This window comes from Hypanus sabinus, chromosome 25 (assembly GCF_030144855.1).
Source record: "Hypanus sabinus isolate sHypSab1 chromosome 25, sHypSab1.hap1, whole genome shotgun sequence".
NCBI lineage: Eukaryota > Metazoa > Chordata > Chondrichthyes > Myliobatiformes > Dasyatidae > Hypanus > Hypanus sabinus.
Window position 1 is genome coordinate 24,376,250 of NC_082730.1, and position 27,421 is coordinate 24,403,670.

General features: G+C 41.0%; 1 protein-coding gene across 1 annotated transcript in view; it reads right to left on the reverse strand.

Annotated features, from left to right (window-relative positions):
• LOC132381107 (lysine-specific demethylase 9-like) overlaps positions 1–27,421 on the reverse strand; it is a 78,682-nt gene that overhangs the window by 16,362 nt on the left and 34,899 nt on the right. The window contains exon 3 of the mRNA XM_059950335.1: positions 6,126–6,263. Within this exon, the coding sequence (XP_059806318.1) occupies positions 6,126–6,263 (138 nt within the window). The remainder of the gene's footprint in view (positions 1–6,125; positions 6,264–27,421) is intronic.

Genomic DNA, 27,421 nt, shown 5'->3' on the forward strand with positions numbered 1-27,421 from the left:
AGAACTCTGAGAAGACTTTCTGATGATATTCAAATCTCATTCACCACCAACCCCCCCCCCCCCCCAAAGCACTAATGTGCATCTCATTTCTGCTATGGTGATGACTGGCTGTGTCCCCATGGAAAGCTAAATGTAGTTGAGAAATGTGTTACCCTTGGTAAACTCCTTCACCTAATAACTCACACCACCTCGACATTCATATCACGGAGCATCACTTTATGTACAGTTGCAAGAAAAAACTCATGAACCCTTTGCAATTACCTGTTTTTCTGCATTAATTACTCATGAAATGTGGCCTGATCTTCATCTACATCACAATAATAGACAAACACAATCTGCCTAAACTAATAACACACAATTGTACTTCTCCTCATCAATACCAAGTATACCATTTAAACAATTGCAGTCTAGGTTGAAAAAAGTATGTGAACCTCTGGGATAATGCCTTCCACAAAAGCTATTTGAAGTCATGTGTTCCAATTAATGAGATGAGATTGGAGGTGTGGGTTGTAGAAGTGCTCTGCCCTATAAAAAAGACACATAAAGTCAGGTTACCGACAGAGCAAGCTCTTCTCAAGAAAGATCTCTTTACGTGCATCATGCCTCAATCAAAACACCTTTCAGATAATCTTAGAAGAATTGTAGAAATGCATGAAGCTGGAAAAGTCTACAAAAGCATTTCTAAAGACCCAAGTGTTCAACAGTCCACAGCAAGAGAAATTGTCTAGAAATGGAGGAAATTCTGTACTGTTGCTACTCTCCCTTGGAATGGGCATCCTGCAAAGATCACATCAACATAACAACATGCAATACTGAAGGAAGTGAAAAATAACACAAGCTTAACAACAAAAGTCCTGCAGAAATTTCTAGAACTTGCTAAAGTCTCTGTTCATGTGTCCACTAGAAAAAAAAACACTGAACAAGTATGGCATTCATGGAAGGACACTACAGAGGAAACCACTGCTCTTTAAAATACAACTTTGCTACTCATCTCAAGTTTGCAAAAGACCACCTGGATTCTGGGACAATATTCTGAAAAAAGAAAGACAAAAGTTGAACTTCTTCGCAGAAATGCCCACTGCTATACTTGGAGAGGAAAGGACACAGCAACTCCAAAACCTCATCTCAACTGTGAAGCATGGTGGAAGGAGCATCATGGGTTTGGGCTGCTTTGCTGTCTCAGAACCTGGACAGCTTGCAATTACTGAAGAACAACAAATTCAAAATTGTATCAAGACATTTTAAAGGAGAATGTCAGGATAGTGGTCCACCACCTGAAGCTTAATAGAAATTGGATGATGCAACAAGACAATGAACTGAACCACAGAGAGTAAATCAACAACAGATGGATTAAAAAGGAGAAAATTTGTCTTTTGGAATGGCCAAGTCAGACTCCAGACATTAACCCAATTGAGTTGCTGTGGCATGACCTGAAGAGGGCTGTTCATGCAAGATATCCCTGAAATATTGATGAACTGAAACACTTTTGTATGGAGGAATGGTCTAAAATTCCTCCCGCTGTTGTGCAAATCTGATAAACAGCTATAGGAAATGTTTGGAGGTTATTGCTGCTAAAGGTTTTACCAGTTACTAAATACAAAGGTTCACTTACTTTTACCAGCCTGGACTGTGAATGATAAAGATATGAAAGGTATAACTGTTTGAGTGTTATCAGTTTAGCCAGATTGTGTTTGTCTATTATTGTGACTTTGATGAAGATCAGACCACATTTTATGAATAATTAATGCAGAAAACCAGGTAATTGCAAAGGGTTCACAAATTTTTTGGTGCAACTGTATATAAAATCAGACTATGTCTATAACAGTTCCTTGTACATTGTGCTTTATAGGACTACTACTTTTACATTTATTTTGTTTTTTGATTGTGTTCTTATGACTATTGTGTTTTTATGCTGTATTGGATCTGAAGTAAATCATTTTGCTTCTTTATACTTGTGTTCTGAAGAATGACAATACAACATCTTGAATCTTGAATCTAATGCACTTTGTGACTGCCTTGTTTTACACATTATCACAGTAAGACACTGAAAAACACATTTCTTTTGTTATAATGTACCCTTCACTGTTATAATACAGCAAAAGCCTCCATATAAATACAAAATCTTTCTCAGTGGGCCACAGAATGGAGGTATCTCTGCAAATTAAACTTCTGCTTTCAGTTAAATGGATAGTCCCTTTTAATCAATGCTGGATGAAGTGGTCCTATTATCACTAAATATACATGGTCTTTCAGTCTGGCTGAATAATGCATGATGGCCAAAACATTATTAATGGTCATTAAAACAGCAAATACCAAGTTGGCAGAGTCCTGGGACAGATGTTTTCATGTCATATTCTCAGGCCATTATATTCCCTCCTGCAAACTGAGGCAAACTTTACTGCCAACATGAGACAGCAGGTCTATGCTCATAGCCTCAGGATCTCTGGTAAGATGACTGCTCATGTGAATGCAGTGGCCTCACAGGGGCCAACCAAAGGTACTTTTTTCTTTGTAAGATCTGCTTTTTATGATCCAAAGACAATTCTACTCCAGGAACATTGGGTACTACAGGGCTATTCCATCAGTGAGGTGCTCATTGATCAGAGTAGCTAGACTGGTGACAGTGGCAGAGTCAGACGGGATGTCAGAAGAGGTTCGGAGGAGCTGACCTAGCTGCAGACCATGTTGATGTCTACTACTCAAAAGCATCAGAGTTGGTGCAGTATTATCGTGGGCAATTGTCTCAGACATTTTACTTGCGATCGCAAGACTTTGTTGGACGGTGATAATGTAAGTTGCCACAGGCCTGCTACCCTTGCCTGGTGAAGGGACAGTCAGTGTGGGAGTTGTGTTGCCTTAGTTGTAGCAAGAACTATGCCTCAAGCCTCGGGCTTGTCTGCTGCTGCAGACCAGGTGAGAGCCACGTTAACGATACAGCATGGTTGAGCTCAGCCGGGGTCTGGCTTTGCCTGTCACTGTTGCCCTCCTTTATTCGAGAGGGGGAAAGACAGGCTGGATTGCGTGCATCTGTACACTGCCGGGAGACTATCATCAATTGCTGGATATTGTTGCTGAGCGTCTAGGACTATATATGTTTTTTCTGACTGAATATGCTTCTTTGTTCTATATTTTGATTTATGTTACTTGCTATTTTGAATGTTTTGCAACTTGGCCACAGAAGAAGGCTCTCATTTAGCTGTGTCTACAAGCCTAAGGTAGGAGGAGATGAGCTATACAGCTCTTGTTACATGCACATGCAGGTCAACTCTTTTGAGTGATTTTACAGAAAGTTTGTTAATAACTCATCTCCTTCTACCTTAAGCCACAAACTTATCAATCACCCCTGATGAGTTAACTTCAAACTTTCTGCATAATCACTCAGAGTTGAATTGCATGTGCGTGTAACGAAAACTGTATAACTCACCTCCTTCCACCTTAGGAAACTAACTTATCAATCACCCCTGCTGTGGACACTTTCTAGAGGTATGTTCCACGACTGCTGGACTAAGTGTAAATGTAGGAGGGGACTATGTTGAAAAATAAATATGCTAGGTTTTCTAAAATTGACTCCTTCTATCTTAGGCCATGAGCTTATGAATCACGCCTCGTATTCAGGTGGCCTACATTTTTCGAACGTTCACTTTACGACACCTCGCTGTTATGAAAGACCTACATTAGTTACCTGTTTTCGCAACAGCAGGTGTTTTCACTGTTACAAAAAAAGGCAGCGCGTGCCTCGAGCAGCCAAGCTCCTCCCCTGGAACTGTATTTTAGCTGTCTTTGCTTAAACACGTGCCTATGAGCATCAGTGCTTTATGTCGATTTATTTTGATGAGCTCTAATGTTTCAGAAAAGCCTAAAAGAGCTTGTAAGGATGTTACACTCAGTGTAAAACTAGACATAATTAAGCCTTTCGATCGTGGTGAACCAAGGAAGGGCATAGTGAGTTTGGCTATGGAGGCTGGGTTTGTGGAAGTTAACAAAGATGATATTGAAGAGGTTTTGGCATCCCATGACTAAGAACTGACAAATGAAGAGCTGATACAATTGCAGGAGAGAAGGATAACAATCGAAACCAAACTCAGTAGCGAAGGGCCCGAAAGTGAAATTGTCCAGGAACTGAACGTGAAGCAATTGCATGAGATTTTCGCTGCGACTGACAACGCTGTAATGACTGCAGAAATGTATGACTTTAATTTTGAAAGGGTACATAAGTTTAGGGCATATTTTTATAGATGCACTGTAGAAAGCATTCTTCTAGGGTGCATCACAACCTGGTATGGAAGTTGTCCTGTCCAAGACCGGAAGAAGCTGCAGAAGATCGTGAACATAGCCCAGCACATCACACAAACCAACCTTCCATCCTTGGACTCACTTTACACCACACACTGTCGGAGCAGTGCTGCCAGGATAATCAAGGACAAGACCCACCCAGCCAATACACCTTTTGTCCCTCTTCCCTCCGGGAGAAGGATCAGGAGCTTGAAGATTCGTACGGCCAGATTTGGGAACAACTTCTTTCAAATATCTGGACCTGACGTGCACTACCTTACTTTCCCTTTTCTATTTTCTAATTATGATTTATAATTTAAATTTTTATTATATTTACTTCGATTTGTACTTCAGGGAAATATTGCTGTGATGATTGTACGCTCTAGTATCAATTGTTTGGTGACAATAAAGTAAAGTTTTTGCAGGATGGTTTGAGTGCTTACAAAGAACTGTATGATAGAAAATGCATGAGGCTAAGCAGTCAAGCATAAGGTCATTTTTCAAGCCTTTCACATCAGCCTCAGCAGACGACGAACCTCGACCTTCGACATCGAGGCAGGCAGACATAGAAGAAGGTGACCTGCCTGCCCTGATGGAAACAGATGACGATGAGATGACACCCCAGTCTCTTCTACCTCCCACCACCCCAACCTCCTACAACTCAGCCTAACACACCAATATCAGTGTGCTCACTGTGTTCCTGATTCTGGTAAGTGGAACTACACTGTACATATATTATTTCTACTTTATATAGGCTGTGTATTTTTGTGTTATTTGGTATGATTTGGCAGTTTCATAGCTTATAGGTTACTGGAGAGAGTGCTTCTGCCGAGAACGCTTGCGTGAGATTTTCGCTACGCTAGACAGCGCTGCAATGATTGCAGAACAGTATTTCTACTTTATAAAGGCTATGTATTTATCATATAATTCCTGCTTTTACTATATGTTACTGTTACTTTTGGTTTTATGTGTTACTTGGTATGATTTGGTAGTTTATATTTTGGGTCTGCGAACACTCACAAATTTTTCCTATATAAATAAATGGTAATTGCTTCTTCACTTTACGACACTCTGGCTTACAAACCATTTCATGGGAGCGCTCTACCTTCAGATAGCAGGGGAAACCTGTATATGGTTTGAATGACAATTAAACTTGATTTGATTTGATCTGAAATTAAACTATGCTTTGAGAATATGGTCACTGTTAGAGACCTAACTGATGGTGGGAATTCCTCCAGCATTTTGTCTGTGTGGATTTCCAGTATCTGCAGAATCTCGTGTTTATGAATTGCTGTTCCACTGCGAAGACCCCTTGAAGTATGCCAACCTTGAAGAGGTTTAAATCTTGCCTTTGACACAAGGTCAGTGAGACCCTCGGTCACTGCTCCCCCACTCTTCCAACTTGTACTCCTTCCCAATACTCCCGCCCCCACCTTCTTATTCTGGCTTCTTCTCCTTTCCCTTTCTGTCATGAAGATAGGTCTTGGCTCAAAACATTGACTGTTTACTCCTTTCCATAGATCCTGCCTGAACTGCTGAGTTTCTCCAGCATTTTGTAGTTGTTAAAACAACATGATAAAGTCCAGATATCTGTTTCAATGACCTTTATCAGGATTGCTGAAGACATGGGATCTATCATGACCACAATTAAAAAGCAGATTTCCTCTGAAAGGCAGCAACTCATTAGACAATGGCCTCATGTTTCCAAAAAGGGACATGAATTGACAATTTTCTGACAGAGTTAAGCATTATGTCAGAAGTGTATACAATTCTACAGCATAATCAGAGCACTATATATATATATATATATACACACCCATTATTTCCAATTAATCCCTAGTCTGTGAACTTACTTTCAAAAATGGAGATTCTTCCAACATATCAAGAAACTCTGGGAAGTAATCTCCAACCTCTTCATCCACTGCTCCTACCAAGCTGATCTGTCTCATTGGGCCCGCTCTGTATGTGCCACAACAGTAAGTCCGTGAAACCTGTTTGGTAGAGAGAAAGATGTTCAGTTAGCAGTTCATTGGAATAAAGTGCAATTACCCACGGATGAAAGCTACTCAATAAAATATTCAATTTATCCAACATTCAATTCTGATAGGAATTTCTCACTTCACACATTTAATTCAGTCATTTTGTACAAATGGTTACCTCGTCCATTGTGCCAATGTCAGCTTTCTAAAGTCTTCCCCATTAGTTCCACACTCTCCTTTTTCCCATAGCTTTGCAGATTTTTCCTTTTTAAGTATATGACAAATAACTCTGAAAGTTAATTTTTTAAAACCTGTTTCCATCACTCTCTTAGGCAAATTTCTCTGTACAGTATTAAAAAGACCCATGGGTCTGTAAAGCTTGTTTTGGGTGGCATGGTAACATTGTGGTTAAAATAATGCTATCACAGTGCCAACACTTAGCAATTGGGGTTCAATTCCTGTCACTGTCTATAAGGCATCTGTACATTCTCTCTGTGATCTGTGAGTTCTTTCCTGTTTCCTCCCACATTCTAAAGAGGTATGGGTTAATAAGTGCAGTGACACTTGCAGGCGATACCCAGAACCTACTCGAAGGCACCCAGGACCTACTCGGATTGGGTTGGTCGTCGTTGCAAATGAAGCATTTCTCTGTAGGTTTCGATGTACATGTGACAAATAAAGCTACCCTTTGTAACCAGGAGCATTAAATAATGCATAAAAGTACAAAAACAATGGAAGCCAAAGTGATGATTGCTAAAGAGACATTAAATTCATCCCCTCAAGTTGTTTCTGTCCTAATAGGGAATTGTGTTTGCCAACTCAAAAAGCTTTCTTCTGTGTAGTGTTGGATTATAATCTGTACAATGCAAAAGTAACAAACTAATCGTGCAGTTTTACACCTTACTAAAATACCCGCAACAGCATCGGTTTTGTAAAATAAAATTAAATTTTTCATCAACTTAACATTTTTTGCTTCAGCCTAGCTTGATAATAAATCACGGAAACACACAATCTCATACACCCTGTTTCTTTTATCAGTTACCTTAAACTTGAAATGAAATTAAACTGAAACAGATCAATCCCACTTAAATGACTGGCTGCTCACCAAGAACAGAATTTAGATGCACTTTACTCAATTCACTTGGAGGATCCAGGCATCAACGGTGAGATCAGTACTGTATTTATGGTCCATTTTTAATTGCATACTGACTTGATCGGTCATTCTAAAGGACAATTTAGATTCAACCACATTTCAGATCTGACTTGGGAACATTAGCAAAGGACAATGTTCTTCTCAGAAGACTGTTAGTGAACCCAATTGATTTTTAATGATCCATTGGGTCATTACATAATCATCATTAATTAAATTGTTATTTCAGAATTATTTAATTAACTGAATTTAAATTGTGGTTGTGAAGTTTGAACTAATTCCTGGACACCAAAGTCCAAGCTTCTGTATAGCTATACCGCAGCACCGCAGGTTGTTAACCGTAACAGCTGGTGACTATGGCAAATAGAATTATGATCTATGCCTATTTTGATGCCACAATTTTGACTTAAAAATCAGATCCCAATCCCGTGCTTGAATAATGCAGGGATTATCCTCCAGATCTGCAAAAGTAATTTCCTCGTAGTGACTCCCAGATGAGGCAGCAGCAACTCCCACCCATAAAATTGGCTTGACCATGTCCCTAACCTTGTTTTGAATGCCATTCATTTAATTTCATCATTTTGAAATTAGGGAGACCAAAGGTCACCCTAATGGTCCAGTACTATTTTGAAGAACATCAATTCTATAGCAAGAACTGCTGACCAGTGATGGTTTATAGTACACAGTACAAGGCAGGAGAGTTTAAAGGACTGTCGGAACTCTGCAGCTGCAACCACAAGAGCAACTATCTGAGGCTGCAAGGCCAGAGATTAATATTAAATATAGTTAATATCCCCTACAAGGTCCTCAATTAGGTAGTTAATGCAATTTCTTCTAGCTATGTTTCCTACAGAGTATAATTTGGACCAATCTGACTCTCCACTTTGGGTCTAATGAATAACTTCTCTCAACGCACACACAGAAAAACAACAAAAGGCCCTTTGTCCTATCTAGTCCACACCAGCCTGATATTCTGCTTAGTCCCATCTATTTGCACTCAGACCATTTCCCTCCAACCACCTCCCATCCATGTACCTAACCAAGCTTCTCTTAAAAGTCACAATTAAACCCGCATCTACCTGTTGCTCTGGCAGCTCATTCCACACTCGTGTCAAACCTTTGAATGTAATTTCCCTTTTGATTCCCCTTAAATATTTGGCCTTTCACCCTAAACTCTCCCCTCCTACCCCTCCTCACAACCCTCCACCCTGCTCTCGTGACTACACCCCTCCCCCACCTAACCATCACGGTGGGCTTCACAGCTGAACAGGTGAGAAGACAGCTGTAACGTCTCCACCCACGCAAGGCTGCAGGCCCGGATGGTGTCAGCCCCAGGGTGCTCAAAGCCTGTGCCCCCCAGCTATGTGGAGTACTTCACCATGTCTTCAACCTGAGCCCGAGTCTCCAGAGGGTTCCTGTGCTGTGGAAGACGTCCTGCCTCATCCCTGTACCGAAGATGCCACGCCCCAGTGGCTCCAATGACTACAGACCGGTGGCACTGACCTTCCACATCATGAAGACCTTGGAGAGACTTGTTCTAGAGCAACTCTGGCCTATGGTTAGACCACACTTAGACCCCCTCCGGTTTGCCTACCAGCCCCAACTAGGAGTTGAGGACGCCATCGTCTACCTGCTGAACTGTGTCTACGCCCACCTGGACAAGCCGGCAATCACTGTGAGGGTCATGTTTTTTGACTTCTCCAGTGCGTTCAACACCATCCGCCCTGCTCAGCTGTGTGAGAAGCTGACAGTGATGCGTGAATGCTTCCCTGGTGTCATGGATTATTGATTACCTGACTGGCAGACCACAGTACGTGCGCTTGCAACACTGTGTGTCAGACAGAGTGGTCAGCAGCACTGGGGCTCCACAGGGGACTGTTCTGTCTCCCTTTCTCTTCACCATCTACATCTCGGACTTTAACTACTGCACAGAGTCTTGCCATCTTCAGAAGTTTTCTGATGACTCTGCCATAGTTGGATGCATCAGCAAGTGAAATGAGGCAGAGTACAGGGCTACAGTGGGAAACTTTGTCACATGGTGTGAGCAGAATCATCTGCAGCTTAATGTGAAAAAGATTAAGGAGCTGGTGGTGGACCTGAGGAGGGCTAAGGCACCGGTGACTCCTGTTTCCATTCAAGGGGTCAGTGTGGACATGGTGGAGGATTACAAATATCTGGGGATACGATTTGACAATAAACTGGACTGGTCAAAGAACACTAAGGCTGTCTACAAGAAGGGTCAGAGCCGTCTCTACTTCCTGAGGAGACTGAGGTCCTTTAACATCTGCCCCGGATGATGCTGAGGATGTTCTATGAGTCTGTGGTGGCCAGTGCTATCATGTTTGCTGTTGTGTGCTGGGGCAGCAGGCTGAGGGTAGCAGACACCAACAGAATCAACAAACTCATTCGTAAGGCCAGTGATGTTGTGGGGGTGGAACTGGGGACTCTCTGATGGTGGTGTCTGAAAAGAGTACGCTGTCCAAGTTGCATACTTGGACAATGTCTCCCAACCACTCCATAATGTACTGGTTAGGCACAGGAGTTCATTCAGCCAGAGACTCTTTCCACTGAGATGCAACATTGAGCATGATAGGAAGTAATTCCTGCCTGTGGCCATCAAACTTTACAACTCCTCCCTCGGAGTGTCAGACACCCTGAGCCAATAGGCTGGTCCTGGACTTATTTCCACTTGGCATAATTTACTTATTATTATTTAATTATTTATGGTTATATATTGCTATATTTCTACACTATTCTTGGTTGGTGCGACCGTAATGAAACTCAATTTCCCTTGGGATCAATAAAGTATGTCTGTCCGTCTGTAAACCAATGACCTCTTGTTTTAGTCTCACCCAACCTGAGGGGAAAAAAGCTTGCATGCATTCAGCTCATCTTAACCCCTCAGTTTTGTAGACCTCTGCAAGATATCCTTCTCATTTTCCTGTGTTCCAGTGAATCTTAAGAAGTCAGTTTTCTTCAAGGTTACAGACTGCAAGGTTCATGTGGGAAAGTGGAGTTGAGGTTGAGGACAACAAATACATGTGGGTGGTGGGGCTTTTTCTTTTATTCATACACTGGATGGAGACATTGCTGGGCATGTCAGCAGTATTTGTCCCTAATGGTCCTTCAACTGAGGTGGTAGATCACATTTTGTGGGTCTAGAGTCATGTTCAGGCCAGACTGGTTAAGAAATGCATAATTCCTTCCCAAAAGGATATCAGTGAAAATAATGAGTTTTTAATGACAATCCTGTGGTTTCCTACTACTGTTTCTAATTCTTATGATGTGATCACAGAAACAGCTGCACTATACCCACAAGCATTTCAATCCTCTCATGTTGTTCATCCATAAAGTTCCTTTAGAACTGCCAGAAATTACCAGCCTGTGTTATTCATCAACATAATTACCTAAAGCCTCAGCTCACAAGTAATTTTGTTTTACTTTTTTTTACATACAAAAATAGAGAAAGAGAGATCATCTGGCAAATCAGGATATGAAGGAAAAAAAATCTCCACTGACCCTCCATAGAATGTTACAAATAAAAAAACCTCTCTTCCCACTATCAAATTATATGTTGGCAATCTACTTCAGCATTTCCAATTTGCTATTATCTACCTCTCTCGTAACAATTCTAAAGGCAGTTGTTAATGTGCTTTCACTAGTGGGAGAGTGCTGAACAAGGAGATACTACCACAAAATAAGGAGTCTATCATTTAAAACTGTGGTGCCTGGATTCTTTTCTTCCTTCAGAGGGAGAGACCTCTGGAATTGACTACCCTAATGTGAAAAATTAAGGAATTGAATTTATCGGGAACTGGCACAGAGGAGGAGTTGAGGCCATTGATCAGTCATAATCATACTGAATGGCAGGGTAGCTTGAGGGGGGCTGATGGCATGTTCAAGTTCAGCCTCAGCCAGAGGATAAATAGGCCAGAGGAAGTAATCAGTTCTGTTGTGTTCCATTTTCTCCACGAGGTGGTGTTGTAGCCACATGCAGATTATTTGTGAACAGAATCTACTGAACAGTTTTAACAAAAAAGTTGAACAGAATCTCTAATTTAATCTTGAAATACCAGTTTAAATGCCCTCAAAGAACATTAGCATTTCTGACTGCATTACTGTAAACCAGTAGCCCCCATCACAGATCTTCACTGCTTGACCCATATTTTTACACACTAATTTGTTTAATACTCCAGCAAGGCATCATGGGATGCTTTTACAGCATGTTAAACCCACTATGAAAAATAGCAACTGAATAGCATAAACCCAAGATAGGAAGGGAACTAAAATAGAATAGGGTGTGTATTATTAAAGAGCAGGGAGGGGGAATGCTGGTACATGAGTGTCTTGGGAGATCAGGGAGAGCACAATGGATAAAATGGCTTCCATTTTGCTGCTTGCTCTGTTCTCACAACTGAAACTCAAGAATAATCTATACTTCTGTCTGAACATGCTCCATTTCCACTGCATTATTTGAAATAAAACAAATCATCAAGATAAAACTCCAATATAATGTGTTCAATGCTAGTCACCACATTATAGGAAGCTTTAGAGAGTGCAGAAGAGATTTACCCAGGTGCTGCCTGGATTAGAGAGTACTGTATATCTAATAAGGAAAGGTTGAGTAAGTTAGAGCTTTTACCTTTGGAGTGAAGGAGAATGAGAGGCAACTTCAAAGAGGTATAAAATAAGAGACATGGAGTGGACAACCAGTGATTTTTGCTCAGGGTAGAAATGGCTAGTACAAGGCAGCATAATTTTAAGGTGATTGGAAGGTGGGTATAGGGGGATGTCAGAAGTTGTTTTTTTTAAAAAAATATATACACAGAGTGTGGTTGGTGCATGGAGCATCCTGCCAGGGGTGGTGGTAGAGGCAGATACATTAGAAATATTGAAGAGACCTTTAGATGGTGCATGAATGAAAGATAGATAGAGGGCTGTATGGGAGAGATGGGTTAGATTGATTTTAGAGGAGGATACAACAAAATGGGCTGAAGGGCCTATATTGTTCTATGTTCTACAAGGGTATGAATTAATTAGGAAAGATTACATTACACTCATCCAAGTAATGGGTTCTTGTGTCCTAAGGAACTGTCTGGCGAGCAAAGTCCTACTTTTGCCCTATTTTGCTTGAATATTTGGTGGTATATGTTTAGTTTCAGAAGTTAAATAATTTAAATTTGGATGGCTGGCCCTACCTTTCTGAAATTGTTTGGGAGAGTGCTAGAATTTACAGTCCTATAAGAACTTACCAGTATTGATAGCAAATCCTGTGAAGTATATTAGTATTTATATGTGCCTAGATTGAAACAGAGACAAGTCTCCCCTTAAGTGTTGGGAGTATTCATAGGGAATATCTAGGAATGTTTAGCATGTATAGATGATCCCAAGAAACCATCTTTAAGGAGAGAAGACCTTCAGAGAAGTGTCAATCTTACAACTGGTTTTCAGTAAAGCACAGCCAAGGTATGTCAATGAACTAAAGCTGTAGCTGCTAGAGCTCAGACAACATGTGGGAACTCTCTCCGACATCACTCATATTTGTAAACTTTAGCAGTAAGATTCAGCCTTGTTAAAAACTAAAGCTGTATCCAGTAACTAGCACTGTGTAAATCTCAGATATAGCAGTTCATGAACTGGCAACAATCTACTCTGCTCAACCAAGCTGCAAGCTGGTGATTGATTGCAAACACACAAACAGACCTCACACAGCAAACAATAATCAATAAACCCTTAACCTGCAGGAAGCTGTGGCCAGACAGCAATACAGTTGCCTTTCCCACCAGTACGTGCAGTAGGCCACGTTTGATGTTGTAACCTGCAAAGGGTGCCATCTGAAAAAAGTTTTCACTCAGTAGGCCATGGAAGAATACGGGACAGCGTATTGTTCTGCTTCAAGCTGTGTTCAACAAACTGCCATCAGAAAACTGATGTGCAGCCACACCCAGAAATTAACATCTGAAATGCAATTCATTTCACAGTATTTGTATATTGCTGTTCAAATACTGCAGAGAATGAGATAAATTATAGCCACAGAGCAGTCCCTGCAAGTCAGTACAAATCTCATAGCTCTGTTGGGAGGCTTAGAATATTTGGGAAGCTGCCAACTATAAAACTAGTCATGGTACAATTGAACTCTACCAGCCAGCTGGCCCAGGTGTAGTTGTTTACTGCAGATTCATTTTGTAATAGCTAACTTATTCAGTTAAAACAAGAGGTAACTGTAATTCCAAGGGTTATAAAATGATATTACAAAATTTATATTCCCAAGATCAAAACGATAACTTCTAAAGAAGCTGACAAGTTGATAAAAGGAAGAATTGCTATGGATGGAGGAGTCTACAACACTAGGTCATAAACTTAAACCTAGTTTAATTTAAGAGAGAATAGGAGCCCACATAAACACAGTGAAACCCTACAAAATATGCAATTAATTTTAATTCAAGTTCAAGTTCACTGGAATTTTAACTGTATGCACGTATAGTGCCAAACAAAGCAATGTTCCTCCCGACCAAGGTGCACAATGCACCACATAGAACTCTCACGAAACAGGTAAAGTAATAAATTAACAAATATAAGGTGCATTTACGTCACAAGGTAAAAAGCAAACAGTATAATGCTACTGGCACTTCATATGTGAGGAGACTTGGGTGGTGGCAGGAAGTTAAGTAGTCTCACAGCCTGGGGGAAGAAGCTGCTTCCCATCCTAACAGTCCTCGTCTTAATGCTACAGTACAACCTGCCCGATGGCAGGGCGTCAGCGAAATTGATATAATTGACAAAAGAGCCAAAATGAATGAAATACAGATTAGCCATAATCTCACTGTTCAGTTACATACACTACTGCACCAAACACACCTAGGGTGTTGGGGAGAAAGCTGAGCTATGGCATTGAGATAGAGGATCAGCTATCAATGGACTGAATGGTTTGAAAAGCCAAAGAGCTTGCTTCCTGCTCTTATTTTTCCTGGTTTAGCTTTCACCACTATATATCACACACAGTGCTTCCTTTATAATTCATGGTCCCATTTAGGTTGGATTCATCAAATATCTACTAGGCTCAAGTAGCTCTGAAATTTTTATGGGAGCACTGAAGGAGTGCTTAAGGAAGGTTTTTTTTGTTCAGTGAGCTCTTTTCTGTTGCTATTCCTTTTCAATTTAATCTAAGGATGCTGTATTGCAAGAGGCTTAACATTCGGATAAGGCGTTAAACTCCACATCAGAAATAAAAATTCCCTTGGCTTGGGAAGATTCAGATAGAGGCAGGGAACTTCAGCTATAGTTTTGGATCTCAATACATTTTGTAGTGACTTGCTGCTATACACAAATTAGCAGCCTTCTTTTTACCTAACACAGTGAAGTAAAATTCCATGGTAATAAAGTAATATTCCATGGCTGCAATATACTTTTGGGTATCGTGAGAATGCAAAATATGTCATAAAAATGCAGTCTGCTGCTTTCTCACTTGTAGCACAATGATGTTAGGCAATGGACAGTACTTCACTTTGGAATCTGAATGTCATATCAGTTCAAGTCTCGTTCTACAGACTGAGCAGAAAATCTAGTCTAACAGATTAGCAAGAGTGAGACGTGCTGAACCTTAGATACCAGGCATGGCATCTCATTGATGAGACAAAACCCCATCTCCCCTCAAGATGGATCCAGTAAGGCTTCATTTCATGACTTGAAAATGGTTTCTGTGTCCCTAGTCACTATCATTCCTCGATTAATATAACCAGACTGCCTGGTTATTTATCTTATTGGTCCTTTTGGGACTTTACAACATGTAAAACTGGTTGTTATGTGCTGTACATTTAACTTATCAGCAAAGACTCAATATCCTGGAAACAGAAAACGGTATATTACTTCCCACTAAATCAACATACAGATCCTCATGGAGTGCAGTGGCATCTTATTTTAATTTTGGTGAGGACTGAAAGGATTCATGAATTGGAACCAAATAGAAAATTTGTATTGGGTATTGTTACTTACTTTTGATCCAACTATGTTGTTAATCTAAATGCAGCAGGTCAGAAGAAAGTCAAACCAATCTTACAAAGGCACACATGACACAAGATTGTGGGATGTTACTCAGTAAAATATTCTCTCAAATGTTCAATTTCCAGCACTGTTAACTTACACCATCCTTAGAAAACAAACTGAATTGCAGAATGCAATTTTCACCACAAATTCCTGCTGCCTCATTAAAAAAAAGATAAACATAGCTCATTCAAAATCTTGACACCTCCAAGCATATTTTTGGAATGCTATTAGAACTTGGACAGAGTGACTGAGCTGGACCTTTGACTGGAGACTTTGGAATTGAGCCTTCAATCTAAGGAATGTTTTTAGCTTTGCTGAAAAACAGGAAACAGGTTTGGAAGGGCAGGGAAATTGCATTCCTCAAGTGCTCAAAGCTTACAAAGCAAGTCAAGGGAGAGAATTTTGCAGATGTGAAGATAGATCTAGGCATGTAACATAGGCAAAAACTTAGTCACTCCCAATTTTGTTGAGCGACTGTTACTCAGCAACCTTATTTCCCCAACAAAAACCAAATACACTGGAAACTTCAACAGGTCAGGCAGCTTTAGTGGAAAGAGACAGGTCAAAGACCCTGTCAATAAAATGTAAACACAAGTTAGTTTTAAACTGCAGAAGTGTGTGAGTCAAGGGTGAATTCAACACAGGGAATATCTCTGATAGGGTGAGGCCAGGGTTGTCATGGTGATAAGATGGAAAATGCAGAGCAGTCAGAAACATTCAGCCTGTTAGGCTCCGCCAGCAGAAAAAAATACAGAGATTAGCTTTATTTCTCACAGGTACAGCAAAATGTACAGTGAAATGCATCATTTGCGTAAAATCTAGTGAGGATAGTGATGAGGCATTCTGCATTTATTGCCACGCTTCTAGTGCCAACATAGAACACCCACAACTACCTTACCCTAACCAACAACACACACAAAATGCTGGTAGAACACAGCAGGCCAGGCAGCATCTATAGGGAGAAGCGATGTCGACGTTTCGAGCCGAGACCCTTCGTCAGGATCTCGGCCCGAAATGTTGACATCGCTTCTCCCTATAGATGCTGTCTTGCCTGCTGTGTTCTACCAGCATTTTGTGTGTGTTGATTGAATTTTCAGCATCTGCAGATTTTCTCGTGCTAACCTTAACCATATGTCTTTGGACTGTGGGAGAAAATGGAGGAACCTGGAGGAAGCCTACACACTCATGGGAAGAATTTAGAAACTCCTTGTAGATAGCAGTGGGAATTAAACCCCAATTGGTGATTATTGGTGCTGTGTTGCGCTAACCACTCCGCTACCACGAGTCATTAATGTAGATAGATGATTTAGAGCAAAACTGGCCAATTCAGATATAAACAGTTACCCAAAACTGCTGGATTAGAAATAGATCCAGGAAGAATACAACCTGAGACAGAAGAGTACGTGGGGCCTTGTTATATGAGCGCAGAGCAGAAGAGAAAGGTGAATTACAGTGACAAGAAGCTCAGTCACTTCTACAGAACTAAAAGCCAGTGCTTAGCTAAGCGATCACCCTACTGTTTTGTTTGATGTCCCAATGTACAGAAGTCTGCATCATGCTCACATAACGCAGAATACAAATCTGCAAGCTCAATTGATTTGCTGCTTCTTTATTTGCAAAAAACTGAGGTAAGAGGTTAAAAAAAATGGGCACTGGCTAGCCTGCAACCGCATAGGGAAATACCATCAGAAATAAAGTTCTTGGTAGAGACTTTTGGAGCCAAGGAGGGGAGTAGGAGATGTGTCTGGTAATGGAATCGCATTGAAAACAACAGAGATTGCAAAGGATGATCCATTAGTGGGCGGGTGGAAATTAAGGACAATAGGAACACTAAACCTCATTTCCTTTGCTAAACTCATATGCCAGTGCACAAGTCATGAGCACAATGCAAAGCAGAATTGATGGGCCAAATGGCCTAATTCTGCTCCTACATTTTAGGGTCCTGTATTGTTTGGGTGAGGTGACATATAAAAAATAGACACAATCAATGTTGTGCCAGGAATTAATTTCTGAGGAATAGTTGATAGAAAAGATACGACCATAAGCGACAGGAGCATAACTAGGTTGTTCAGCCCATTGAGTCTACTCTACCATTTCATCATGACTGATCCACTTTCTCCTGCCTTCTCCCCATATGCTTTCACACACTGATTAACCAAGAAGCTGCCAACCTCCGCCTTAAATACACCAAAGGCCTAACCTCCACAGCAACAAATTCCACAGATTCACCACACTCTGGCTAAAAATTTCCTCGTCTCCTTTCTAAATGGCCACCCCTCTTTTCCAGGAACTCCCAACATGGGTCTGTAGACCCCTTAGTTAATGGTAAACTCTATTCTGAGACTGTGCCCCCAGTCCTAAATTCCCCCACTATAGGTTCATAAGCACCTTCTCGCTATTACTAGCAACTGCACTCACTTCTGCTCTGACACTCTTGAACTTCCGACATACTGCTAGTCATTTTCACAGTAAAGACGGATGTAAAACACTTATTCAGTTCATCTGCCATTTCCTCATCCCTCAGTACTACCTCTCTAGCGTCATTTTCCAGCAGTCCGATATCTACACTCACTTCTCTTTTTTATGTACCTGAAGAAACTTTTGGTATCCCCCTTAATATTGCTGGCTATCCAACCTTCATATTTCAACTTTCTCCTCCTTATGGCTTTTTTAGTTGCCTTCTGTTGGTTTTTACAAGCTTCCTGATCCTCTAACTTATTACTAATTCTTGCTCCATCATGTGCCCTCTCTTTTGTTTTTGACTTCACCTTGTCGGTCGCAGTTGCGTTATCTTGCCTTTAGAATATTACTTCTTTGGGATGTACAGTATCTACCTGGTGCCTTCCAAATTTCTCCCAGAAACTCCAGCCATTGCTGTTCTGCCATCATCCCTGCTCGTGATCCCTTCCAATCAACTTCGGCCAGCTCCTCTCTCATGCCTCTGTAATTCCCTTTACTGCACTGTAATAATGATACATGTGACTTTAGCTTCTCACTCTCAAATTGCAAAGTGAGTCCATCATATTATGATCACTGCCTCAATAAGGATACCTTTACCTTAAACTCCCTAATCAATCCCAATTCATTACACAACATCCAATCCAAAATAGCCATTCCCCTAGAGCAGGGGTCAGCAACCTTTACCACTGAAGGAGCCACTTGGACCCGTTTCCCACAGAAAAGAAAACACTGGGAGCCGCAAAACCCGTTTGACATTTAAAATGAAATAACACTGCATACAACGTTTTGTTTTGCCTTTATGCTATGTATAAACAAACTATAATGTGTTGCATTTATGAAATTGATGAACTCCTGCAGAGAAAACGAAATTACATTTCTGCATGCAACAAAAACATTTTGAACTCCGAAAAAAAGACGTTGGGTTGAAGGTTACTTTAAAGTAAAATACTCAACGTCTATTTGAGTCCTTCTTGTATTTATGAAAAACGCCAAACTTAAATTTGCCGCCAGCAGCAAACCAAAAATAACGTCAGCCAGCTGTCAACCTGAAAAATAAAAGGACTATTTCACTGAACAATGAAAACATATGAATATACGTAAAATAATAGGCAATTAAAATATTTATCATACTTAGTCAGGTTGACTCACACCTGACAATGCAGTCATATTCAGTAGGGATGGATCGATGCTTAGGGGAGTGACCGGGAAGGATAATGTGTTTTTCTCACAGAAGCGTTTCCCAAACGATGTTTGCATTGCGATGATTGCAGAATGTAAATACTCCGAATTTATCACGTCGTGACCTTGTTTGAACTCTCTCAAATTGGGGAAGTGAGACAATGTGCCTTTCTGTAAATCTCTGGCAAGCACTGTCAACTTGCGCTCGAATGCCAAAACATCCTCCAACATGTGCAGGGCTGTACGTCCTTACCCCTGAAGAGCTGTGTTCAGCGTGTTCAGGTGCGCTGTCATGTCTACCATGAAGTGTAGCTTTTCCAGCCACTCTGGCTGTTCCAGCTCAGGAAAGGTGAGCCCTTTGCTGCCCAGGAAAGTTTTCACTTCTTCCAGACACGCGACAAAGCGTTTCAGCACCTCCCCTCTGGACAGCCAGCGATAAAAACACGTTGTAGCGGTGTGCTACACGCAGTCAGTAAACTGCAGTCAAAGATAGCTTTATTCGAACTGAACAGCCTTGCTTTTAAGCCTCCCTCAACCCGCCCCCCATGGGCGCGGATGCTGCAAAAGACACGTACTCACAAACCCCCGTAGGCTATCTCCCTTAGCCTGAACGCTGGCTAATTGTGAGCCGGTTCAGATGTGTCAGGAAATGGGTCGCCACAACGTCTTACTTAGATTGTACAAGATCACCATAATCTTCAAATTTAGAATTACATTTCAAAAACTAACAAACTAACATAAAATACATTTTAATTAAATACTGACCAATTATTTCCCAAAGCAACAGGGAGCCGCAGCACAGACGTAAAAGAGCCACATGTGGCTCCGGAGCCGCGGGTTGCCGACCCCCGCCTTAGAGGGTTCAACCACAAGCTGCTCCAAAAAGCCATCTCACAGGCATTCTACAAATTCTCTCTTGGAATCCAGCACCAATCTGATTTTCCCAATCTATCTCCATATTGAAATACCTCATTAATATAGTAATGTTGTTGTTTTGACATGCTTTTTCTATCTCCCATTGTAACTTGCAGCCCACATCCTGGCTACTGTTTGGAGGTCTGTATACAACTCCCATCAGTGCCTTTTCACCCTCGCAGTTTCTTAACTCTACCCACAAGGATTCTAGATCTTCTGAGCCTATGTCACCTCTTTCAAAGGATTTCATTTCATTTTTTTTAAATCAACAGAGCTACCCCACCCTCTCTGTGTACCTGCCTCCCCTTTTGATACAATGTGTATCCTAGAATGTTAAGCTCCAACTATGATCTTTCAGCCACAACTCATTGTGATGCCCACGTCATACCAACCAATCATTAACTGTGCTCCAAGACCACCTTATTCTGTATATTGTGTGCATTCAAATATAACACCTTCAGCCCTCTATTTGTCTCCCTTTTTGATTTTGTCCCCATGTTGCACTGCAACTCATCCCACTGTCTGCAATTTGCTCTATCATCTGCCTGCCCTTCCTGAGAATCTCACGGCACACGACATGTATGAGTTGTATACCAACTCAGTATCAGATTTCTTATCACCGGCATTTGTTAACACCAAAATTTGTTAACTCAGCAGCAGCAGTTTAATGCAATATGTAATATAGAAGAGAAAAATAAATAAGTAAATCAATTACAGTATACATATATTGAAGATTAAAAACATGCAAAAAACAGAAATACTGTATATTATAAAAAGTGAGGTAGTGTTCACAGGTTCAATGTCCATTTAAGAATCAGATGGCAGAGGGGAAGAAACTGTTCCTGAATCGGGGGGGGGGGGGGGGGGGTGTGTGTGTGTGTGTGTGTGTGTGGTAACAGTGAGAAAAGGCATGCCCTGGGTGCTGGAGGTCCTTAATAATGGACACTGCCTTTTTGAGACACTGCTCCTTGAAGATGTCCTGGGTACTTTGTAGGCTAGTTCTCAAGATGGAGCTGATTAGATTTACAACCCTCTGCAGCTTCATTCAATCCTGTGCAGTAGACTCCCCCACCCAATACCAGACAGTGATGCAGCCTGCCAGAATGCTCTCCATGCTGCATCTATAGAGGTTTTTGAGTGTATTTGTTGACACGCCAAATCTCTTCAAACTCCTAATGAAGTACAGCCACTGTCTGGCCTTCTTTATAACTACATTGATATGTTGGGACCAGTTTAGATCCTCAGAGATCTTGACACCCAGGAACTTGAAACTGCTCACTCTCTCCACTTCCAATCCCTCTGTGAGGATTGGTATGTGTTCCTTTGTCTTACCCTTCTGGAAGTCCATAATCAGCTCTTTTGTCATACTGACATTGAGTGCCAGGTTGTTGCTGCAGCACCTCTCCACTAGTTGGCATATCTCACTCCTATATGCCCTCTCATCACCACCTGAGATTCTATCAACAATGTTTGTATCATTAGCAAATGTATAGATGGTATTTGAATTATGCCTAGCCACACAAGTCATGTGTGTATAGAGAGTAGAGCAGTGGGCTAAGCACACACCCAAGCTGCGCCAGTGCTGATCGTCAGCGAGGAGGATATGTTATCACCAATCCACACAGATTGTGGTCTTCTGGTTAGGAAGTCAAGGATCCAGTTGCAGTGGGAATGATAGTATTAAATGCTGAGCTATAGTCGATGAACAGCATCCAAACATAGGGGATTGTATTGTCCAGGTGGTCTAAAGCACGTGGAGAGCCATTGACACTGTTGACCTACTGTGGCGATGGGCAAATTGCAATGGGTCTAGGTCCTTGCTGAGGCAGTTCAGTCTAATCATGGCCAACCTCTCAAAGCATTCTATCACTGTAGATGTGAGTGCTACCGGGCGATAGTCCAATCCTTAGCCATATCATTCTGGTTCCCATTCCCCTGCCAAATTAGTTTAAACTTCCCCCAACAGCTCTAGCGAACTTGCCTGCCAAGATATTGGTCCCCCTCAGATTCAAGTGTAACCCATCTCTTTTGTGCAGATCATACCTTCCCCAATGATCCAGAAATCTGAAGCCCTGTCCTCATCCATGTATTCATCTGCCAAATCATCCTACTCATAATCCTGATTTGTGGCATAGGCAGCAATCTAGAAATTACTACCCTGGAAGTCCCACTTTTCAGTTTTCCACCTAACTCCCTAAATTCTCCCTTCAGGATGTCCTCCCTTTTCCTATTTATGTCATTGGTGCCAATATGTACTGATGCCTCTGGTTGTTTACCATCCCTCTTTAGAATGCTGTGGATCCAATCCGAGATGTCCTTGATCCTGGCACCTGTGAGGCAACATACCATCCAGGTGTCTCTATCATGTCTACAGAATCTGATGTCTACTCCTCTATGGTTTCCCCTATCACTACTGCAGTCCTCTTTTCCCTCTTTCCTTTCTGAGCTAGTGTCAGAGATCCAGTAACTGAGGCTCCACCCGATAAGTCATTTTCTCTGTAACAGTATCCAAAGAGGTATACTTATTATTGAGGGGTACTGTCACAAGGGCATTATGCAATGGCTGCCCAATTCCTTTCCCCTCTTGCCAGTCACCCAGGTACCCTTCTGAAACTTAAGAGTGACTACCTCTCTGTAGCTCCTCAGTTTCCCCGTATGAGCAAAAACTCTAGTTCCTTAACGTGTTCTCTGAGGAGCCATTGCTCGGTGTACCTGGTGCAGATGTGATTATCCAGAAGGCTTGAGGTCTCCGAGAATTCTCACATCTCACTCAAAGAGTACAGCACAGCCCCTGGAGCCAGTTTCACTGCACTAACAGATGAAAATGAAGAATCTTACCAGAAACTTACCTCGCTTAAGCCTGTTGAGCCAAAGCCTCCCCACTCTAACAATGGCAATCCTGCTTGTTCCTACCTTGTATTTACTGTCCCTTGCTAATGAACTGTGATTCCATCGGGTTGCTGGAAAAAGCTGAAAGCCTGTAAAAGCTCCTTTTAAAATCCTTCACCCCAACCTATGTGTAGCCTACTCTCTCAATTTGACTGGGCCACCAGGAAAAAAAAGCGATTAGAAGGAGAGATCCAGGTACAGAAATTTTGAAGGCAGGGGAGATGGTCCACTGGTCGGTGTGAAAACAGAGCAAGAAACACAAATGCAGCAGAAGAGCTCAACATTTTGTTGGGCACAACATTAATGGAGAGAGCAATAAGGAGGCAGGGCTGAAGCTGAGGGCTTTCATTTGGGATCAAAGAGCAGAAGGTTGGACAGTGAAAGCAAAGCAAGATACAAAATATCCATTAAATCATTTGAACTCAACTTAGAACATAAAACAGTACAGCACAGTATAGGCCCTTTGTGCCGACCTGTTAACCAACTATAAGATCAAACTAAACCTTCCCTTCTACATAGTCCTCCATTATTGAATCGCCTATGTGCCTAACTCAGAGTTTCTTAAATGCTCCTAATGCATCTGATTCTGCCACTGCCTCAGGAAGGGTGTTCCCACAGACTCACCACTCTGTGTAAAAAAAACACCCTGACATCCCGCCTATACTTTTCCAATCAGCTTAAAATTATGCTTTTTTTCCCCCAATCCTATTTTTCCATGGATGAGGCCTGGCCTGTTGAGTTCCTCCAGCATTTTGTGCGTGTTGCTTGGATTTCCAGCACTGGCACAGATTTTCCCTTGCTTGAGGTTATGCCATCTCCCTTAGCCTTTTCTATCCTGGCTATCCACTCGATCTATACCCTTTCATCCTCTTTTGCTCCACAGAGAAAAGCTCCAGTTTGCTCAACCTATCTTCACAAGACAAACTGCAATCATTAAAAACTGAAAATATATGTTTCGTTAAAGCACTAGATATAGCAAAAAAAAGGACTGTGGACAATTACAGCTTCAAGAAAAATCACTGCTGCAGGAGGAAAAAGGAAGAGCGTGCGTATATGCATGTATGGAAGGAGGAATAAGGTCTTTTGATGCAGAGAAAGAAAAATAGGTCACGCTCAATTGAGTAACTGAACTAAAAAGAGGAAGGATAACATTGCAGACATCGCCTTCAATGAAAAACATTTACATAAATGATGACTGTCATTATCTTGGTGTATCAGGTAGCTCCTCCTCAAAATAAGGTTTTAATGTTTAGTCACTACTGTTGCATTAGAAACGAGGTAGTCAACTGCACACATCCAACTCTCAAAAACATCAATAATGTTGGAACATCTTTGCTCTTTAAGTAGCAAGTGCTATCTTTTTTAATCACCTGAAAAGACAGACATTGCCTTGTTTTAACGAAACATGGTACTTTTGTGTTAAGTTTTAGATGAGATGTGTTGGGGTAATGCTGAAACCTTCAGACTTGGGTGCAGACATGTTGGCTCTAGGCAAAAATCATTACCACTAAACCACATAAAAATGAACCGTAGCATAATGCAGTTACTTATGATATGATCAGCAATGTTTCTTTTATTCATATACTTAATGCATCTGGAATATTATCCGCAGAATGGATAAATCATCACTTTAGCAAATCACAAATATTTAAACAGATAAAATGAAGACAACAGGCCATTTGAGTTTAATAAAAATCTAACTAGATGTTCAAGGTTGAGGTGTACTTCCCATGTTTGTACAGGTTTATTAAACTTATTCCAAAGCATGCCCCTTTTAAAATCGAACTGGGAATGTGGGACATCAGTTACACTGAAAGCTAGATTTTAAATGCAAGTGACACAGTGCCTCTTAGACTTGCAAACACAGACAGAATGTCCTTCCAAATTCTTTTCAAAGAGCCTATTATCTGCAAGGAAGAAAGGACAATAGGCAGTAGCATTCTTTTCTTTCTCCCAATGTAGGAAATGACAGGCTAGCACAACACAAGTATATTCTGATAATAAGAACCAGCGAAGTATATAAAAAAAAGTACACATTTTTGATTTAGCATGAAGGGAACCATTCCAACTGTTGACTAATATTCAATTTGTGAAAGAATTCAACTAGTCCACTCCCTGCCCTTAAACCACAGTCGTGATTTTTCTTCCCATAGAAGTATTTATTTAATTCAGTTTTGAAAGTTACTACTAAATTTGTTTCCATTAGTCCTACAGCTAGTGAATTTCAAAATAGAGGAAAACAGTTTATATGTTTCTGATTGTCATGTGTTAATAAAGGAATGTCATCTCTGGCACTTCCTCAGTTACTTTAAATTTGTAACCTCTTGCTACCACTCAGTCACACTGAGATGGGTCTGCTTTTATGTTCTCCGCCAAAGCAAGCAAATCATGATTTTGAACTCCTCAACCAAAAATCTTCTCTTTAGGTAGGGAGACCCATCAAGGCTTTTTCAGTCTCCCTGTGCAAGTAAAATAAATACACACATACAGTGCCTATGAAAAGTATTCACCCCTTTTAATATGACACACCAGATCATCACTGGTGCAGCCAATTAGTTTTAGAAGTCACATAATTAGTTAAATGGAGATCTGTTTCTGGAGACCTGTGTGCAGTCAAGGTGTTTCAACTGATTACAGTAAAAATACACCTGTATCTGAAAGGTCAAACTGCTGGTGAGTCAGTGCTCTGGCAAAAACTGCACCAAGACAAAAGAACACTCCAAGCAAAACCATGAAAAGTTTTTGAAAAGCACAAGCCAGGAGATGGATACAAGAAAATTTCCAAGTCACTTAATATCCATTGGAGTACGGTTAAGTCAATCATCAAGAAACGGAAAAATATGGCACAGTTGGAAATTTGCCCAGTGCAGGCCATCTTCAAAAACTGAGTGACTGTGCAAAAAGGGGACAAGAGAGCAAGGCCACCAAGAGACCTAGGACAACTCTTGAGGAGTTACAAGCTTCAGTGGCAAAGAGAAAGCCAATGTTGAAGACTCACATGAAAGCTAGAGTTAGCCAGAAGTCATGTGAGAGACTCTGAAGTTGGTTGGAAGAAGGTTACATGGTCTGATGAAACCAAAATGAGTGTTTTGGCCATCAGATTAAACGCTATGTTTGATGCAAGTCATCAAAAGCACACCATCCTTACCATGAAGCATGGTGGTGTCTTCATCATGCTGTGGGGATGCTTCACTTCAGCAGGTCCTGGAAGGCTTGTGAAGGTAAAGGGTAAAATGAATGCAGCAAAATACAGGGAAATCCCAGAGGAAAATCTGGTGCGGTTTGCAAGAGAACTGTGACTTTGGAGAAGATCTGTTTTCCAGCAAGACAATGACCCCAAGCATAAACTTAAAGCTACACAGGAATGGGTTAATAACAAAATTAATGTCCTGGAGAGACTAATTCAGAGTCCAGACCTCAATCCAATTGAGAATTTGTTGCTGGACTTGAAAAGGGCTGTTCACTCATGATCCCCATGTAATCTGACAGAGCTGGAGCAGTTTTATCAAGAATGGAGAAAAATTGCAGTGTCCAGATGTACAAAGCTGATAGGGACCTTTCCACAAGAGTCAAGGCTGTAGTTGTACATCTACTAACTACCAACTTGAAGGAGGTGAATACGTAAGCAATCAATTATTTTGTGGCTTATATTTATAACTAATTTAGATCACTTTGTAGAGTACTGTTTTCACTTTGACATGAAAGAGTCCTTTTCTGTTTATCAATACAAAAAGTCAAACCAAATCCACTGTGATTCAATGTTGTAAAACAATAAACATGAAAACTTTCTAGGGCGTGAATACTTTTTATAGGGTGTGTGTGTATATGCCCGCACACGCACACACACAAATAAAAATAATAGTACTCTAGTTTATTTTATTATGTATTGCACAGTACTGCTGCCACAAAACAAATTTAACATATAGTATGTAAGTGATTAAACCCGATTCTGACTGTGTCACTTAGTTTGGAATGTTTTTAATCATTCTCTTACCAAGCATTTAGCTATCATTCTATGAGGCTAACCCTGCGGGAAGTACATTACTAGCTTCATGATCGTGCACTTTGGAGTACTTTGTCACTTAAAAACTTTGAAATTGCGTTAAACTTGAGAGTTCAAGATATTAGGATGCATCATAAAGGGTCATGGTTCTGAGTGCAATCCCCAAAAATAAACATGACTTTAATATTTTCCTCCAGTTTGGAAAAACCAACATTTATCTCTGCTTTCTGGTTCATAGCCAAATACACATTTATGCTACCACAATCTGTTTGTTCCCATGGGCTTTAATTTTCTTAACATCTACTATGTGGTATACTATGAAGCATACTTGAAAGTCTTATATGCATATCTACAGTAAATTTGATGTTCCCCAGTCTTGCAAAGAACTTCAAATTGATCATAATATAATGAAGTAAATGAATTGCACAAAGTAAAGGGGGGAGGTGGGCAGGTTAGAACTAATTGCTTGGCTGGCTGGCTGTGTTGGCTGTCACTAGATGAACTTGCCTGCTTTTCTTCCACTTGTGCCAT